This window comes from Gymnoscopelus braueri, assembly GCF_963280865.1.
Source record: "Gymnoscopelus braueri genome assembly, chromosome: 11".
In the NCBI taxonomy this organism is placed as follows: domain Eukaryota; kingdom Metazoa; phylum Chordata; class Actinopteri; order Myctophiformes; family Myctophidae; genus Gymnoscopelus; species Gymnoscopelus braueri.
The window spans coordinates 43,351,262-43,371,505 of record NC_137613.1 but is presented as its reverse complement, the minus strand read 5'-3'; the positions used below and the strand labels follow the sequence as shown (position 1 = coordinate 43,371,505).

Below are 20,244 nucleotides of genomic sequence, written 5' to 3'. Positions count from 1 at the left end.
CACTAAGAGATACCTGCACAAATCAACAAAATTAACAAATTAAAACCACTTAAACTCTATTAAATTAAATAGTTGACCGACATCCCCCAGAGCTCTATACTAGGCCATGCCCCTTTTCTCCCTCTACATCAAATCTCCTTGGCGAAAAATAAATAAACGATGAAAATAATAATTAAAAGCTTTAAATGTTTTCTTTAAACCACAGAAAGACACTTTATGTACTGTAGCAGTGCTTGCCCAGCGTAGGGTTCATGTGGCCATGCAGCGCTCTCTCTCTCTCTCTCTCTCTCTCTCTCTCTCTCTCTCTCTCTCTCTCTCTCTCTCTCTCTCTCTCTCTCTCTCTCTTTTAAATAGGGTTGAAAGTTCTATTTACAACCACAATAACCAAGCAAGGCTGAACCGAAGTGAAGTGTCTTTGTCTATCCTGCGCTCCATTCAGTACCGGGGACAGTGCTGCACACAGTCCTATACAAATAGCCTAAATGTATCTGTCCCTGACATGCCAAAACAGCAGAAAAAATAAACCAGCTCAACTCTGTCTCACGTTTATTCCTCAGTAGACTTCAGCCTCGTTGTTTGTTTGTTGAACTTCCTGAGTAAGCGATCCAATTCCCGTCTTCAAATTATACCCTCCAAATTACTACTTCAGAGAAGGTGTTTCATTGTTGTCGTCTCTGACAGTCGTATCTCGGCCAACATTTCTGTTGTTTTTGCAATTTGTCTATAGGGTACATGAAACTTAAACAGTGTGTGTGTGTGTGTGTGTGTGTGTGTGTGTGGGGGGGGGGGGTCTATAAAATCGAACTTGCCCCCTCGTGGCGGTGGGCCTGTGTAGCAATCACACGCCGAGATCATAACTTCAGCATGGTACAGGACGTAATATTCCATAAATCATATAAATATAATTTATGAATTATTACAATATATATATTGATATATACTGAAACTTACGTCACTGTAACAGTAACGTGAGTTCTTGTCAGACTTGCAATAAATATCCCAATAGTATTACTGTAAACAGAGAAAAATGAATGACACACGCCTTCTTAATAAAAATAGTCTCAGAAATGTATTAATGAAAATAAATGCACAAAGATGATCGGAAATGCCACTGTATTTCGTTGTACGTCATAACTAGGTGATCTTTCATTCAACGTTTAATGACAGGCTGGTGCTGTCCTCAAAGGTCATGACTTAGACCTAGGTAGGTTTCCATCGTAGGCCATATTTTGAGGAAGGCCGGCATGTAACGCCATGCTCTCCATCAATATATGCTAACTACTAGGGAGCCAGTTAGATAATTTAGAACCAAAAAGAACGTATTAGTTCCCCCACTCAAATGAGGGCTTAAATGTTAGTAGATAAAGTGGAACCGAGGATATCATGTGGGGAAAGAATTGAACAGAAATTAACTACCACGCTGCCTGGAAAATGACGTTTCATGGAGCCCTTTAGGAAGGAAGAAATCTACACATCCATACAGCATATCGTCAGATAGTTGCCATAATTTCATGTTTTAGACTCATACGACCTGGTTGGGAGCCCTTTTGTGACAGTCTTTTTCCAGAGTCCAGTGAGAGGTCAAAATCTTTAGTCTCTGGGAGTCGAGACCTCCCAGAGTGCCGGAGTAGCAGAGGAGAGCGTCCCTGGGGGGGAAACTCTACCAGGGTCTTGGTGGGAGAGACAGTACGATGGGTCGGTGCCCCATACCTTCTCCCACCCCCCGGTTCCTCTGGGATCAGGTCATCATCTGGGTTGAGGAGTAGCAGAGAGCAGAAGCAGGAAGAGCGCTGGAGGGCTGGTGCAGGAGAAGAGAGAGAGAACGGGGGTCTCTCTGTCTTTATAGAAAGGGGGCCGGTCGACCGACGGTGAGGGAGGCGGCCTCCAGTTCTTAGTGTAGATCTCATATTGACACACATCATCCAGTGAATGATATTGACTTATTGTTCGTCCCTTGATGACGCATCGTCACTGAGTCTCTTTGGGCTTCTCATTGTACGTGAAATCAAAAATGCAATTCAGGCATATCTCCGCATCATATACATTTAGGTTAGGTTTGTTAGTAAATGACTCAAAACAGTGTGGGCTCTACTACCCATCCATAGGCGACACACACAACACATTCAATAGTTCCTTTCTTCACCCGACTGGGGCCAGGCCCGCAGGCATTCGATCCAAGGACATAATATTTGCAATACAATGTCTTTGTCCCATTGTCCCAGTGGGAATGAGAGGGAGAGAGAGCGGGGATGTGTGTGTGTGTGTGTGTGTGTGTGTGTGTGTGTGTGTGTGTGTGTGAGAGTGTGATGTCATCTCTCTCTTTCCTGAGTCCATTTCCTGCATGTCATAAATAACTTTGGGCTCCCCCCCTTCACTTCCAGAGTGGAGGGAAGCTGGAGACAGAGAGAGAGTGGCTTGGTGTGTAATCGGAGCTCAGGCTGGCAAACTGCATTCCTTCTTCATCCTTATCTTTATGGCCCTGCAAGGGCCTCGCCTCAGAGTCCCAGGGGTCGCTGAGGTGACACGGTGGTCAGACGTCCACAGTTACTCTGGCCCTGTGAGCTTGTGGGGAGAGAACCTGATTTGTCTTTAATATCCAAAAATGCACGTATCCGCATAAGTCCAATTTTGGGGGATGGCCCTGCGTTCATATCACTACACCTGCAATGCGCGGACACGAAAATAACTGCTTCAGAAATGGCGTTAACCTTCTGTTACTCATCTCTGTTGCAAAGTAGCCCTTTTTATCGGACATACAGTAATCCATCATGTCACAGACTACAGGACTACAGTTCAATGAAATGATGAAATATTCATGTCTCACCTCCTCCTTTCTTACTTCTCACAGCGAACATAAATGCCATTCTGAAGCTCTTAGGTGGTATACCAAGCTAGCTGGTAATGTCACCAGCGGAAAATACGGACGACTGCTGTGTGACACGTAGCCTTAAAGCCAGTATATTTAAAGTCCCTATAGAGCAAAATGTTTGGCAAGATGGATATCTTTTCTTTGCAAACAGCCTAATAGGCGACCAAAAACCCGTAAAACCGCCATACAAGCTTCGTATAGAATTCACATTTCCACTGGGACTGTCATCTATATTCTTCGCCGTGCCACTGTGGAGTTCTCCTGTCAAAGCTTGTTGTCACTGAACGCTACACCTGCTATTGCACCTTCATTTTCTTCCAGAAAAGTAGATCTGTTGGTTTTCAGACACAGGCGCTGTAGACAGGGGAAAAGAGGGCTTTATGAGATAGGGTTTCTTTTTTATGGCACTTATGTGAAATATAACTTGAACATATTATGTTGGCTTGATTTGCTCAAGTGTGTATACACTGCATTTTAAGGCATTAGTGCTTAATTATTAAACACAGACGTAAGGATGTGCCAATCATACCCAGATTATCAGATTACAGAATAGGAGAATTACCTAAATCCACTGGTAGAAAAAGTACTCAAATGTTTTACCCAAGTAAAAGTATCAATACTGCAATGTAGAAGTACTCCGTTACAAGTAAAAGTCCGGAATTAAAAATTTACTTGAGTAAAAGTACAAAGGTATTGGTATCAACATGTACTTAAAGTACCTAAAGTAAAAGTACTAAAATGTTTGAAAATAGCAGATCTACAAGCTCACAACGCATTGCGATGCGACGCGTTGTGAGCTTGTAGATCGGCTATTTTCAAATAGCCTAGGTATAAAATCAGGCTAAAGTGGTTAACACATTGACCGCCAGAGGTTAATCTCATAATGTACTCACCAGTGCCAACGTTTTATTGTTGTTTTTTGTTTTTTTCACGTCGCAATAGATCTTGTTAAAATCCTTAAGATTGAGCCGTACACGGTCTGTTTACATCGGCGACATCTCACTGTATCTCCCAGTGAAAACCGCATGTCAAACGGAGCTCCATGATTGTAGTTAGAGCGGATTACGTTAAACAGTGATCAGCGAGGAGAAAAAACTACAGGAAGAGAATTGAGTTTCAGTGTGCGCTTTAGAATGGGAGCCGGCGTGATCGTCAAAACCGGATCCCAAATAATTCTGTTTCCGGTGGTGTTACAATGAAATGTGCCGTACTAGAAAATTGAAAAAAGTATTTTTTTTCTAAAAAAAGGAAAAAGCACCACAGCCCGTAGGCTACGGGATCGGCGCTTTACCGTTGGATTTAACGGCCCGTAGAACTACGGGCCCGGCGGTCAATGTGTTAATGTATGTTTAATAATATTTTTAATATTGATATCTGCAAACTAACTAGTAACTAAAGTTTTCAAATAACTGTAGTGGAGTAAAAGTACAATATTTGCCTCTGAGATGTAGTGGAGTAAAAGTAAAAGTATAGACAATTGGAAATACTCCAGTAAAGCAAAAGGACCTCAAAATTGTACTTAAGTACAGTATTTGAGTAAATGTACTTAGTTACTTTACACCACAGCCTAAATCTACTACAATAATAAATCTACCACAAAAAGCAATTAACAATTTAGGTACGACACTCTTATCCAGTGCACAATGAATCCTATTGTCAACCGACAGCAGGGTAAGTGGTCAAGTAATTAGAGAGCCATAACAAAAACAGCATGTGCTGCAAAGAAAGTAGGATAGCCGGTAAACATCAAACCTAACGTCTACTTCATGTAAAAGCATCTGTGAACAAAGCACAGTGGAAAAGCATGCTAAAATGTCCCTAATCAAAGTATCTCAGAGTGTGTGTGGGTTGATGAAACAGCCATGCATCCCCATAGACCTAGCAAATGACACATTAGTGCAGTTTTAAAGGAGCTACACCATGAATTTAAAAAAAATATTTGATATTTAATATCATATGGTGTATGTCCCTCAAACCTTTTTCAAAAGGTTTGAGCCTAAATCATCACTCAGATATACTCATCCCAAGTCAATTGTCTCTGGCTTATACAGCACTTTCAGCTGCAATACCAAAACGTCCTCTTGGGCAGGGGGGGGCTACTGAGCAATTCTGTTAATACAAAATTCTGTTAATAAAAAAATATATAAAAAAAAAAAAAAAGAAATGGAAAAATTCTGCATAAAAAGAAGCATCTAAGAAAAATACAAAATAGAAAAAAAAACACTTTGAACATTTTTGAACAATTCCACCAAGTGTTTGAGGTGCCTGTAGAGGTGCTCGTAGACCCCCACTTAGGGGGGGTAGAAAAAGTTTCGGAGCGATTCGGGCACTTTTCATTTAACATTGGGTTTGCCATCAAAAATGTTTATGACCTCATAAACATTGCCATTCTGAGATCGCCTGTTCAGACACGCCCATTCTGGAAATCCATGAAATGAGAAGGAATGACTGAATTAAAAAAAAAAACATTTTTTGGGGTACAAGAGACACTGGGGACCCCAAAAAATACAAAAAACCAAGAAAAAAGTGATTTTCATGGTGTAGACTCTTTAACACCGGGCTACTGTGCGCGTGTGTCTGTGCGTGCTGCTCTGCGTGTCCGATGAACCCATTAAGACCGGCAACCCATCTGTGTAACCACTTTAACCATTATTTTATACTTTGGCTATTCAAAAATAGCAGAAATACAAGCTCATAGCGCGGCACCGAGTGCAGCTATTTTAGAAAAATCGTGAAAATGTGTGCATATCTTTGAATTCATATATTTTTTAAAGCGAAATTTTTTAACTCAAATCTTTGCTTCTGGGGGGTCCCTGGAACAACATACTTTGAGATGGGGGTCCGCGGGCAAATACATATAATTTTAAGGGTCCTTGACATGAAGAAAATTGCAAAACACTGATTACAGCAACAAAAGTGTTTTAAAAAAAAACTGTTAGACAGATTTGTAGAATCCCCAGAAGCAAAGATTTTAGTTACATATACAAGCTCATAGCGCAGCACCGAGTGCCGTGCTATGAGCTTATATATCTGCTGTTTTTCAATAGCCCAACGAAATGAAAAGATGACACAGATGCGTTCCCGGTCTGAATGGGTTAAGGCTAACACAGTGTGATATGACCCCCGCGGTACTGTTTCTTGCTGAGTGGCCAGAGCAGAAGTGGGCATGTAGTGGACATGTGTGCGGGCATGGTGCATAGCCATGGCGTAAAAACAGATTATCAAGGACACTAACCATCCAGCCCACAATCTGTTCACGCTGCTACCATCAGGCAGTTGATACCCATCGTATCACAACTGCTGCACAAACAGACTAGAGGGACAGTTCCCACAGGCTGCTGAACAGACGCTTTAGCCCTGCCGCCCCCATATACACTTAACTGCAGCACGTCTGACTGTAATCTCTTGTTTCTGGTTTCTTCTCGCACTATTCCCACAGGTACATTTACCTGACTACACACAAAACCCCATAAATGTTTTATGCATATTAAAGTAAATTGTATTATCATCACATTTTGATAATATGATTTTTTTAAACTTTAACAATGTAACTGCAGTCGTATGGAACGTGCACAAAATAATCTCACCAACTTATATACTTGGTGTAAACATATGATGGCAATGAAGTCGTGGGGGAAAATTGATGTTCTGGGCACAGTTGGCCTTTGCATCTTGTGTCAGTCTCACTAACCAAAGTGTATCCTTGTCTTTCAGCTGTGTCCTGTGGAGCACCCAAAGCGCCCACAAACGGTGGAGTCCTAACGGCGGACTACTCCGTCGGAACACGCGTGGCTTATTTTTGTAACGACGGCTACAGACTCTCTAGTAAAGAACTGACCTCAGCCATATGTCAGCCTGACGGGACGTGGAGTAACCACAATAAGATACCCAGATGTTCTGGTTAGTAACACATAATACAGTACATGTCAGCGTATGTGCAGTATATGTACTCATTTTACCACGTATAATCAAAGTTGCAAGTCAGCTCACTTTTAGGTTAGCCTCGTTCCCAGCCTAATACTCATCTGCGAAGAGAAAAGCCTGGTCACGACCTAATGCAGAGAGTGTCTATAGGGGCGGGACCTCCGTCGTAGGTATTTCCCCCGGAAACGATCTTTTTCGACCAATCACAACACTCGTTTCATTCACGGAGAATGTAAACAGATTTGTAAAGCGTCTACGTCATTTCCTTGACCGGTACTTCCGCACAAAATTCCGGTACTTCCGTTTAGACACTCAACTGGCTAGGTCTTGCCCAGCGTGCTTTTAGGTAGATTATGTGAAAGTAGCCACAACAACCTTAAAGGGGAATACCACTCATTTTCAACATTGAACTACAGTATGTCTTTAATACACCTTAGAGCTGTTGTGTGGAATAAGAAAAAAAAATACTTTTGGGTGTACTTTTGGCTCCGCCCCCTCAGCCAAAAGTACACCGTGCAATTGTCGCTGATCACATGACCTCAATCAATTATCCAGTTCTAGGCAACATAGAAGGGGGGGGCGTGGACTTTTTTCTTATTTCCACACAACAGCTCTAACTTGTATTAAAGACATAGTTCAATGTTTAAAATGAGTGGTATTCCCCTTTAAACATACATCAACATGAACTTCCAACGATTCACTGAACCTGTCGCACATTACATTAGTTCTAAGTCTTGCTACACACCTCTCTCTCAATCACTCTCAATCACTCCCCACCCCTACCCCTTTCTCTCTCTCTCTCTCTCTCTCTCTCTCTCTCTCTCTCTCTCTCTCTCTCTCTCTCTCTCTCTCTCTCTCTCTCTCTCTCTCTCTCTCTACCTCAACAGTGGTTGTGTGTCCGAGCATCGGTTCCTTCTCCTTGGAGCACGGCCGGTGGAGGATTGTCAACGGGTCCCACTACGAGTACAGAACCCGCATCGTGTTCACCTGCGACCCGGGCTACTACCGGTTAGGCCCCGCCCACATCCAGTGCCTGGCCACTGGCGTGTGGAGCTGGAGGAATGAGAGGCCACATTGTCAGAGTGAGTGTGACCGTGACGCCTGCCTGAGAAGCTCAGGCTGCTAAATCAATTTCTTCTTTTAAATCACGTCTTTTAATATGCTTTCATCAAAACGCCTTCCCATAATTAAACATTTTGAAATTGTATTGTTTGATTCTCATAAATAGTTATTGTTGTCTGTGCTGTGCTGTGTGTGTGCTGTGCGTGTGTGTGTGTGTGTGTGTGTGTGTGTGTGTGTGTGTGTGTGTGTGTGTGTGTGTGTGTGTGTGCGTGTGCGTGCGTGCGCGTGTGCGTGCACGCTGTGTGTGTTTCAGTAATCTCCTGTGGTGACCTGCCATCCCCTCCCAGTGGGAAGAAGATCGGTACACAGACCACCTTCGGTGCAACAGCAATCTTCACATGTGAGCCTGGTTTCATGCTGGTGGGGTCAGCCGTCAGAGAGTGCCTGTCATCTGGCCTGTGGAGCGGAACTGAAACACGATGTTTAGGTACAAAGATGCCTAATAATGGGCTCGAATCATTTAGGCCTTCATACAAAGTCAGTTTTGCATACAGTACACTAGGCCTGACCTCGATTATTCGAATAGTCGACTAATCAGTCGGATCGGGGGAGTTGACTGCCAATCTCTTATGAAGAATTATGAGTTTTTCAATTTTGTTCAATTAAAAAAAAATATATTCGACTGAGAGATTGGCCTAATTTATTATATTAATTAACTAATAGTTTGCCAAAAATAGGATATACATCATGATTTATTGGGAGAAACCAAGCATGTATATGTTAAATCAGACATTAACACATCGGGTGCCGAAAACGGTCCGGACCGTTTTTGACCAAATTTTATTTTTATACGTAGGGCCCACGTGGGGCGCTCTAACGAAACTTTGGGATCATCCAAGGAGTTTCTGAGAAGGAGAGGCCGGATGTGGATCCATGTCAAAAATCCTTCCGGTCGGCCGTTCCAATGTTATCTCCTTGACTAAAAGCTTAATATCTCCATTTCTTTTTAACGTGGTGGAAGTGAGCCGTTTTCGATCGGCGATCACTCTGCAATGGAGGATCGCGTTAGAAATATTATTGTTCCAGGCGTTAGTCGGGACCCTCTGCCGTCTCGCACGCACGCTTTGTTTACATGCACTTCCGCGTCGGGGCTTCTACAGCACGAAACGTATCAACGTAAGTGGATGGAAGAATAGCCGGCACTCAACGTATAATATTTGAATAAACCTCTGGCACCCAATGTGTTAAGCACCCCTACAGCCCAAATGGAACGTTCCTCTATTGCGTAACATCTTTTTTGCGTGATTCAACTGAGAGATTGGCAGTCGAATCAGACTGATCCGACTGCCAATCTCAGTCAAATCAGGCAAAAAAAAATTGCACAAATTGCATTAGACTATAGGCAACATTTGGCCAATCAGATTTGACTATAGAAATCCTTAGTCGGGGACAGGCCTACAGTACACACATGCGGTGAATGCAGAATTTCTATACATTATCTTCCTATTCATTCATGAAACCTGTGTATGTCTGTCTGTCCTGGGCATAACTCTGGTGCTGCCTGTCCGAACAGTCTCAAACTTGGAGTGTGTCCCCCCATATGTATTTAAAATAACAGAGTTGTAGCACACCTGCAGCAGTTGGAGTTTGTTTCACATATATGTGGTGCACATATTTTGGGGGTTTCAGTGTGAGCATGAGCACACATATGTTGTGTGCTCATTGCATAATGGAGGGGCTTTAACAATATTTTCTCAGAGTGGGGGAAGGGGGCTTCATACAAATATATTAAATTCAAAACAGTGCTGTGCAGTACTCCAGCATGTCGCTGGTGAACCATCATGATTGACAATTGACTTGCTCAAAGTCTATGAACGGATGTTTAAATTGTGGCTGAAATGTTACCCTGTTTAAAAAGTCGCTGTGTAAAAGTTACTCTGTGTATCACCACCACCTTATACTTAACACAGTTTGCTCTCTTCCAGCTGGACACTGTGGTATCCCAGAAACCATTGTGAATGGACAGGTTATCGGAGAGAACTATGGTTACCGGGATACGGTCGTATACCAATGCTTGCCCGGCTTCAGACTGATTGGCTCGTCGGTTCGCATCTGTCTCCAAGACAACCAGTGGTCTGGTCAGCTACCCGTCTGCATACGTAAGAATATCTATATGTCTGTCTGTCTGTCTGTCTGGGGAGAGACACCAACTGAGAATTATTGTATTTGTGTCTAACAGACTGAGAGTAGAGTCGGTGCAGTCAGGGACGTCTCAGCTGTACCGACCCAATTCCTCCAGAATATTTATGATCAATTGTGTCAAAGGCTTAACGTAAGCGGCGCTATAACACAGAGCTGTCGCCAGAGTTCTTCGTACTTCAGGAGAACATTAGTACTAGTGGATACATACGTGTCTTTGAAGAGTTTCGGTGCAGTTCAGTTGAGTTCAATTGTGTCTATGATTTTGTCGATTTTTTTCCCCCATACCTCAGTATTGTTTCTCTATTCTCCCAAATTATGGAGATGACATTTATACAGTAGGGGCAGTTCACCCAAAATAACCCTCGTACACAGTGAAATCCATCGTGCTCATTTAACTCAGTGAAACGTGAATACACATGTAACCAAATGGACGGGGTCACATTTGTACACAGTTAACACTCTGAATTCTACAGTGTACAGAAGTGCACAGAAGAAACTGTTTTGTAGAGGAAACGTGCCAGTACCGCAGATCTAAACAGGAGACAAGCCAGTACCCCTAATCTATAGATTGTGGTACAGGATACACGCCAGTGTAACCGGTGTAGTCTTTATCTCTGCGTTGTGTAATGGACTAGACGGACCCAGTACTGTCTTTGGAGACAATCGCCATTTATTCTGACAAGAAATAACATAAAACACGTCTCCAGTTAGTTTGGTTTGTAGTGCAAGAACTCCTCTCTCGTTCCAACACGGAAATACACAAGCTCAATATGAAATTGATCATATTTTGCAACATACCTGACAAGAAATAACATAAAACACGTCTCCAGTTAGTTCGGTTTGTAGTGCAAGAACTCCTCTCTAAACAAAGCCAAACAAACACTGTATAAATTGTTTGCAAGTACAATTCCCATTTTGTTATACAGAGAAAACAACAAAAGACACCCACCTCGTTCCAACACGGAAATACACAAGGAAGAGGTCGAGGTGTGGCAGGGCATTTATACAGGGGACAGAAGGAGGAGACTTAAGGAGCTGTGACCACTAATGCACTATGTATTCTTATACACATGAACCATGGAGAATTAAGTCAGGTAGAAGCCCTTATTTGTATCACATTTTGTGTAATTATATAACACTTATTAACACTGTTACACCAGTATCGCTAATATTTAGATCAGTGGTACAGGAAACGCGAGAGTACCACTGATCTATTCAGGAAACATGCCAGTAGGTTACCACTATAATCTTTACATCAGTGGTACAGGAAACAAGCCAGTACTGCAGATCTGTACAGGAAACAAACCGGTACCACTAATATATCGATCAGTGGTGCAGGAAACCTGCTACCTATACCATAGGAAACGTGCCAGTACCACCGATCCAATTAAAAACTCATCTGGATGTCACCCAAGAGAATGACCTTCACAATACGGAGCAAGCATGGGGCTTTATAAAGTACATATTTATACATCATTTGTAGGAAGGAGTTGTAGCAGGAGGGAGGCTGAAAGGTAGTCATGCAATGGGAAACAGAATCTGTAAGGCCAGAATCTGTGTGACACAATGTCTAATGTAAAAAATGGCTTAGATGCCAACATTGCCAGATACATTGTTTTTTTTATTATAAACTAACAAGAAAACACTTGAGAGCTTTCTAGAGGAAGAACCTCTTGTACTGTATGTAGTCTACTGCATATAATAATGATAATAATAATAATACATTTTATTTGTAACACACTTTATATTTGACACAAATCTCAAAGTGCTACATTGTATGAAAAAATAATAAAACATAATAATAATAAAAAATTCTGGGAGGGGCAGTTCATGAGACCAGTTTTGGAACTCAATTTGAGCAGGAATCTCATAGAGGACCTTTGTTTCATGACCCCCTTAGCCTTACCCACCCACTTGTCGGAGAGAGGTTTCTCATTAAGAAGGTCAAACTTAGCATGACTGAGAAATATTCTGCACTGGAGTTTTCTGCGGGACTGAGGATCTACAGTATAGGAAGGGCCAGAAGTATGGTTTGTGGTAATAGCTCTGCTTTCCAGTAAAAAAGCACGCAGATTTGATGTGCCGTGACCACAGTGAGAATCCTCTTGTAAGTTAGCCCCCTTCCTGACAGCACTGTTTTTACACATGCTCTATTAAGGTGGGCATGCAAAGCCCTGAAGTTTTACGGAATTGACGTAACTCTCCAATAGAAGGCTCTGAGCCCAGCCAATCAAAGGCTTACCTGCAAAGTTTTATCTGGCAAAACCTGGACATGTTGACTTGACCATGTCAGACTAGGCCTTGATATATGCTTACTTAGATTGGCAGACTGTAGCATGCCTATGACCATCCATACGCATACCTGTACTCCTATAACATGATGTAACATAGCACCATTTGTTTGTTCTTTCGTTCGTTTGTGTTGGCTATTGGGACATCAGCTAGGAAGTGGACCCCCCAGGGGTCCTTGGGGGGGTAACCAGGGGGTCCCCAGCTAAATTAGTTAATATAGGGTCACAATCATTTTAACCATATTTTATACTTTGCCTATTCAAAAATAGCAGATCTACAAGCTCATAGCGCGGCACCGAGTGCCGCGCTATGAGCTTGTAGATATGCTATTTTTTTTAAATCCCTGCCACAAAATATTTTTGAGAGGGGGGTCCGCAGCCAAATACATATCATTTTGGGGGTCCTTGACATGAAAAAACTTTGGGAACCATTGCAATAAGGCCACTGACTCCATGTGGTGATCTGAACACCACATGGAGTCAGCTGCCTTATTTATACATGACAAAGGCAGAACATTATACGGCAGGCTGCCATTCCAACGTGGGCCATATACAGTAGTTCAGCATCCTACAGTATCTGCTGTTTTCTTAGCATGAGGACGTTTGATATACAAGTACAGCCCCTGGACATGATGCTAGTACTGTACTGTATGTCTCTGGTGCTGAGTGCCAAGCGGGGAGGCATCGGTTACTGTACCTCTGGTATAGTCTTTGGATCAGTGGAGATTGAACCCCGGCCTCCTAATCTTGACACTTTAACCACTAGGCCACTGAGCTGGTAAAGAAAATCATATTTGTGTGTGTGTGTGTGTGTGTGTGTGTGTGTGTGTGTGTGTGTGTGTGTGTGTGTGTGTGTGTGTGTGTGTGTGTGTGTGTGTGTGTGTGTGTGTGTGTGTGTGTGTGTGTGTGTGTGTGTGTGTGTGTGTGTGTGTGTGTGTGTGTGTGTTTCGTTGGGCTGTGGTGTGTTATTGAGGTTATTCATGCAGTAGTTATTGAGGGAAATTGTTTCGGAACCAAATTATACTGTAATTATGGAGATGAGAGGACCTTGTTCATTGGCACAAATGTAGAATGACGATGAGACTGTGTGTGCATGTTGGGCGTGTGTGTGTGTGTGCATGTTGGGCGTGTGTGTGTGTGCATGTTGGGCGTGTGTCTGTGTGCGTGTGCGCGCGTGTGTGTGTGTGCATGTGCGTACGTGTGTGTGTGCGTGTGCGTGTGCGTGTGCGTGCGTGTGCGTGCGTGTGTGTGCGTGTGTGTGTGTGTGTGTGTGCGTGCGTGCGTGTGTGTGTGTATGTGCGTGTGTGTGTGTGTGTGTTTGCTCATTTCTTCACTGAATGTGCCTGCAGCATGCTGACAGCGTCAAATAAATGTGTTTCTCGGGGCAAACAAACAAACTCCTTCGATTCTCACCCATCAACTGAATCTTAAAAAGACCTTTGCATCTCTCCTCTCCTGCTTTACTCCTCTCCTCCTTCTTCTTCTTCTTCTTCTTCTTCTTCTTCTTCTTCTTCTTCTTCTTCTTCTTCTTCTTCTTCTTCTTCTTCTTCTTCTTCTTCTTCTTCTTCTTCTTCTTCTTCTTCTTCTTCTTCTTCTTCTTCTTCTTCTTCTTCTTCTTCTTCTTCTTCTTCTTCTTCTTCTTCTCCTCCTCCTCCTCCTCCTCCTCCTCCTCCTCCTCCTCCTCCTCCTCCTCCTCCTCCTCCTCCTCCTCCTCCTCCTCCTCCTCCATCTTCTTCTTCTTCTTCTTCTTCTTCTCCTCCATCTTCTTCTTCTCCATCTTCTTCTTCTTCTCCATCTCCATCTCCATCTCCTTCTCTCATCTCCTCCCTCCTTGTCTTTTCTACCCTCCTGCCCTCCACTCATCTCCCCTCCTCTGCTGTAATCTCCTTCTCTTTTCCTCTTCCTCCGCCTGTTCTCTCTCTCTCTCTCTCTCTCTCTCTCTCTCTCTCTCTCTCTCTCTCTCTCTCTCTCTCTCTCTCTCTCTCTCTCTCTCAGACAGAGAGAGAGTCACAGAGAAAGAGAGTGTTCTGTACACACGCATGCAAACACTGCCACTGGCACAGTGAAGTACACGTACACAGGGAGCATATGCATGTAAACACACAGACAGACACAGGCAAACACACACACACACACACACACACACACACACACACACACACACACACACACACACACACACACACACACACACACACACACACACACACACACACACACACAGTGCTTACGCGGCTTACAAGCAGACCGAATGAATGCACGACACTCCAGTGAAACGAAGATAATGCTCATGAATGACGAGGGACGGTTTTCCAAGATGTTGACCTCAGGCTAAACTGTGAGCAGCAGGGTCTATACACTGTGTAATAGAATAAGGAGCCTCCTCGCTCGTCTGGTGTTCTCATACATAATGATGAATGGAGGCGTTCCCCAAATATCTGGGCCAGTTCAGGTTCTCTCTCCATGGCTCTCTAACAGTGGTGGAAAAAGTACTCAAATGTTTTACTTAAAGGGATATTTCACTTTAAAAAAAACTTTTGGTCATTTTATCGTCTACTCAGGCCTTTGTGAGCCCCCCAGACAGTTTTTAAGTTGCTTGATTCAGTATTTATATATTTGATATTCATTTTATCAGACACGCCCCCTTCCTATACAAACCCATTGTAACTTCAAACTCCATTTTAACCATGTTAGATTAATCAAAAACACCCGTCCTTGGTTCTGGTGACTCACCCTGCCCCCCTAATACGTGAGGGGGCCGTGTTTTTTCAATTACTTTTTTCATTTATTTTAAATATTTTTTTTGGAAAATAAAAAAAATAAAATACAATAAAAAAATAAAATAAAATAAATGAAAAAAATTATCGGAAAAACACGGCCCCCTCACGCATTAGGAGGGCAGGGTGAGTCACCAGAAGCAAGGACGGGTGTTTTCGACGATCTAACCTGGTTAAAATGGAGTTTGAAGTTACAATGGGTTTGTATAGGAAGGGGGCGTGTCTGATAAAATGAATATCAAATATATAAATACTGAATCGAGCAACTTAAAAACTGTCTGGGGGGCTCACAAAGGCCTGAGTAGATGATAAAATGACCAAAAGTTTTTTTGAAAGTGAAATATCCCTTTAAGTAAAAGTGTAGCCCAATATTTGCACAAATTTGCAAGATTTTTCAAAAATAGCAGATCTACAAGCTCATAGCGCATGTATTTCTGCTATTTTTGAAATCTAAAATGACACACATGCGTTCCCGGTCTTAATGGGTTAACCGGAGATACACCTTGCAGCATTGGTTTTGTATAATTAGGTCGAAACAATTGGATTAGTTTGCATTTTACATCACAAGACATCCTCAATGAGCCAAATTGTTATGCTGCATGAATGCTCACCACACACACCTGAATCAAATCTGTAATCTGGATGAAATTACCTGTCAATTACGTCTAAATGACAATAACAGCTGAGATAGCATTATTTCACGCACAACACAAACATTCATCCGTGACGAAGTTACATCTACATCACTGTAATGACTAAATGTGTATTGCCTGGGTGCCCGGTGTCTTGGCCAGTTAGTAGACAGGCCTTTATGCTCCTTGTGAGCACGAGGACAGGGGTTTGACTCTGACCGTCTTGTCTCTCCTCTCTCTGCCGTTGGTTTCCTGTCTCTCTACACTAGGGGTAGGCAACCTTAGGCACGGGTGCCAACATTGGCACAGGGGAGGGTGATCACTGGCACACTGGCATAAGTGTGTTTTTTTCTTTTAGAATTAAATATTAAAAAAAAGTTTAGTCAGTTAAATTAAGTCCCCTCACATCTATATACAAATTACATCCTGCACTAATACTACATTAGAGAAAAGTCAGCCCTTCCTGAAGCCAGTCCCTGTAGCCACTTCCTGAAGCCACTTCAGGGTGGCCAGGTTACGCGAGAGAAACAAGCAATCCGGTCTATGAATTTACCTCCGGTCAATAAATTTGCCTCCACTCACGCTCGCTCACAGTCGCTTACAATAACTGGACATGGCAACATTGACCCTAAATGGCCGCCAGAAAGAAGCATCCAGGTCTATGAAAACAGGCTACACTCTTGCTAATCCACAGTCGCAGATAATAAGCGCATGATCATCGCTTATAATAAACGGACATGGCAACATTACCACTACTCGACAACGACGTCGCACTTCCCCCGGTTGCCTTTCAACAAACACAAAGCCCCGCGCAGCGGATAGACGGGAGGGGCGCTCGACCCCCCCCCCCCCCCCACACACACACACACACACACACACACACACCACACACAGACACACGTACGTTGGTCGAAACACGTTCTGTGTGTGCAACAGTGTACGCAGTGGGGCTGTAGATTCGACGCATGATCATGCAAAAACGCTAATAAACAGCTGAGATTTGGTGAAATTGAAAAACGGCCTTCGCAGTTGCGTTCAGATGGTAATGGTCAATGGCTGTGTGCAAATTCAGATCAATTGATCCAGCCACTGATGAGAACCGGGCAGAACCAATTTTGGCCTCACCACTACACCACTACACTACACCACCACGTGAGAGGACTTTGTGTTTCGCAAGTGGTGCACCAATCACAGAACACCTTCACAAGTGCGTGCCACGTTTTCTTGTTAGTGGTCATACCTTTACACAAATCTCCTGGAAAAAAATTGATCTAGGTGCGATCTGGGTTATTCTATTTTATTTGTATGTATTTTTTTCATTTTGATCTCACAATTTTGTAACCCATTTTTTCACCCAGTGCCAATGCCTAAACTGTAATCCTGGGCCCTACTCTCCCTCTGCCAGCCTGGGGAGAGCCCCGAACTGAGCTAATGCTTCCTTCAAAGCATGAGGAGTGAGCAGGCCGCTTCTTATCACCTGACAGGGGGGAGTTTCTCCGGTAGGACGTGTGGAAGGAACACGTTATTCCAAACAGTTCCTTTCCCCTCCATCAGGCGCCCCGGCTGACCAGGGGGAGGCAGTATAGAGACCAGGATTACTGCATGTTTTTTGTGAGGGTACCTACCCTAGGGGACACAGGGAGAACATGCAACGCATGGTTTATGATTATGAAAGGGTTTACAGTACTAATTTCTATAATCAAAGAATTGTGTTAACATATGGTTCATTTAAGCCTTTGCACCAGTGATGCTTGGTAACGTATTGGGCTACATAATCAAATTGCATCTCCTTTTTTCCATATTCCTATGCAAGTTCGAATTAAAGCACTGCCAGTTAAACAGTCTATCAGTCGATCATTACAGTAAAATGGAGACAAGCTGTAAAAAACTGAATAACCACCCAGATATGTTCTGCAAGAGAAAATTGTCTTTATAGACTTCCTGGAAATGAGTCAATGAGTCTCATTTTGGCTCATTGTGTCTTTAATCAGTATGTGAGTGCATTTGCATTCTGTACAGTGTGTGTGCTTGCCAGCACACACACTTCCTTTTGGACAGAAACCAGTTTATTTTCTTAAGTACATTTGGTTTCTTTCTTCATATTCAAAAATCTTTGACTTCAATCCCTGGTCCCTAACTGATACGTTTGCCACTTGACAATACATTTACCTGTCGTTCCTTCATGCCCAATTGATTGTTATGGCATGGCTGTGCAAGAGGCTATAGCCATCTACGAGAGGGTCTGTGTGTCTTGTTGTGTGTGTGTCTGTGTGTCACATATGTTGTACACATTTTGAAATGGAGTCATACATCATAGATAATTACGGTATGTCATATAGATGACTGTTGTCATCTATATGACTGATGTCACAGGTTGGCTACAAGAAGTCCAAGATCCACATTGGAGCCACGCCAATCCCATGTGGATCCTGACTGAGAATCACTAATTTCTCTCTTTTCCAAAGTGACAGCGGAAGGCCATTTTGTTTTGTTCAGTTTAGAATTCGCAGTGAATAACAACTTTGAACCGAAATCCAATTGTTCTGATGTGAGATCATCGTATAGGGGAAAAAAATCCCCTATATCTTATGCATTTTCCCCACATTATATATTGTAGAGCAGTGGTTCTCAAATGTTTTCATGTCAAGGACCCCCAAAATGATATGTATTTGGCTGCGGACCCCCCCATCTCAAAATATTTTGTGCCAGGGATTTAGGACAAAAATAGCAGATCTACAAGCTCGTAGCGCGGCACTTGGTGCCACGCTATGAGCTTGTATATCTGCTATTTTTGAATAGCCAAAGTATAATATATGGTTAAAGTTGTTCAAATGATTGTGACGCTATATTAACACATTTTGCTCGGGACCCCCCTGGTACCCTCCGAAGGACCCCTGGGGGTCCCCGGGCCCCACTTTGAGAACCAATGTTGTATTATGATCCCCTTACATGAGAACAACACGATTTATCCGGGAATAATCCCTAAGTCTAACTGTCTCTCAACAATTTACTATGTCTTTCTATCTCTCTCTCTCTCTCCTCCAGCCATCAGCTGTGGTCATCCCGGAAGTCCCATATATGGCCGTACGGTGGGCAACGGCTTCAACCTCAACGATGTGGTCAGCTTCGTTTGCAACCGGGGTTATGAAATGGAGGGGCCTGCGCACGCTCAGTGCCAGGCCAACCGCCAGTGGAGCCACCCGCCCCCAACGTGTAAAGGTGGGGAGAAAAGTTAAGTCTGTTCCCCCCTAACATTACTTACCCCCCCTAAACGTCCATACCGCCTTAACCCTCATCCCTAATTTACCCCAGTGGTGACAAAAGTACTCAAATGCTTTACTTAAGTAAACGTATCAATACTGCAATGTAGAAATACTCTGTTACAAGTTAAAGTCCGGAATTAAAAATTTACTTGAGTAAAAGTACAGAAGTATTGGTTTCAAAATGTACTTAAAGTACCAAAAGTAGAAAGTACTCATTATGCAGAATGTCCCATTTCGCAAGTTTTCAAATGTATGAAATGTATGCGAATCTTTTGAAAATAGCAGATCTACAAGCTCACAATGCGTCGCATCGCGACACATTGGGAGCTTGTAGATCTGCTATTTTCAAATAGCCGAAATGTATATAGGGCTAATGTATGTTTTGTAATAATAATCCAAATCTACAAAGTAACTAGTGACTAAAGCTTTCAAATAATTGTAGTGAATAGTGGAGTAAAAGTACAATATTTGCCTTTGAGATGTAGTGGAGTAGAAGTAAAAGTATTGAAAATTGGAAATACTCCAGTAAAGTAAAAATACCTCAATGTTTTACTTAAGTACAGTACTTGAGTAAATGTACTTAGCTACTTTACACCACTGATTTACCCATAATCCTGAACTCTATGGGTACGGTCAGTCGGTCACACACATGCGTGATTGAAGGGGAGTAATCAACCAATGCTGTTACGCCGTCGCATATAAAGTTCAATGTTGTTGAACTCCATGCGTCGGCTTGTCTATGCACCGTAATCGGAAGCTCCGCCCCTTTGCTGGCATAGAATGGAAGTGAACAGCATGCGACTGTTTCAGTCACGCGTGTGTGACCATGATGCCCTATAACCTGTTATAACCCCTTAACTTGGCGAGAACGCCGTCAACTCCAGTCTCCATTTCCCCAAACCTGCTGGTACCTAATCCTGATGCTCTAGATGTACTCTAACCTGCTTTTGCCATCATAACCCCAACGGCTCACTCTAAAAAAAGTTAATTAATCGATATTAAAATGATTCTAATTCACTACCAGCACTTGTATACGTTCTGTACTCAGGGTTGCCAGATCTGCTTATTATAATTTCCCCGCACGATTTGATTTGAAAATAGCCGATCTACAAGCTCGCAACGCGTCGCATCGCGGCGCGTTGTGAGCTTGTAGAGCTGCTAAACATATACATCAGCTATTCAAATAGCTGATGTATATGTTTAAAGTGCTTGTTTCTCTCACAG

At 42.9% G+C, this 20,244-nt stretch overlaps 1 protein-coding gene across 1 annotated transcript in view; it reads left to right on the top strand.

Moving 5' to 3' along the window:
• Window positions 1–20,244, top strand: part of csmd3b (CUB and Sushi multiple domains 3b) — a 592,566-nt gene that overhangs the window by 529,476 nt on the left and 42,846 nt on the right. Inside the window, exons 51-55 of the mRNA XM_080442703.1 lie at window positions 6,584–6,769; window positions 7,681–7,875; window positions 8,169–8,342; window positions 9,841–10,014; window positions 18,803–18,976. Of these exons, the coding sequence (XP_080298829.1) occupies window positions 6,584–6,769; window positions 7,681–7,875; window positions 8,169–8,342; window positions 9,841–10,014; window positions 18,803–18,976 (903 nt within the window). The remainder of the gene's footprint in view (window positions 1–6,583; window positions 6,770–7,680; window positions 7,876–8,168; window positions 8,343–9,840; window positions 10,015–18,802; window positions 18,977–20,244) is intronic.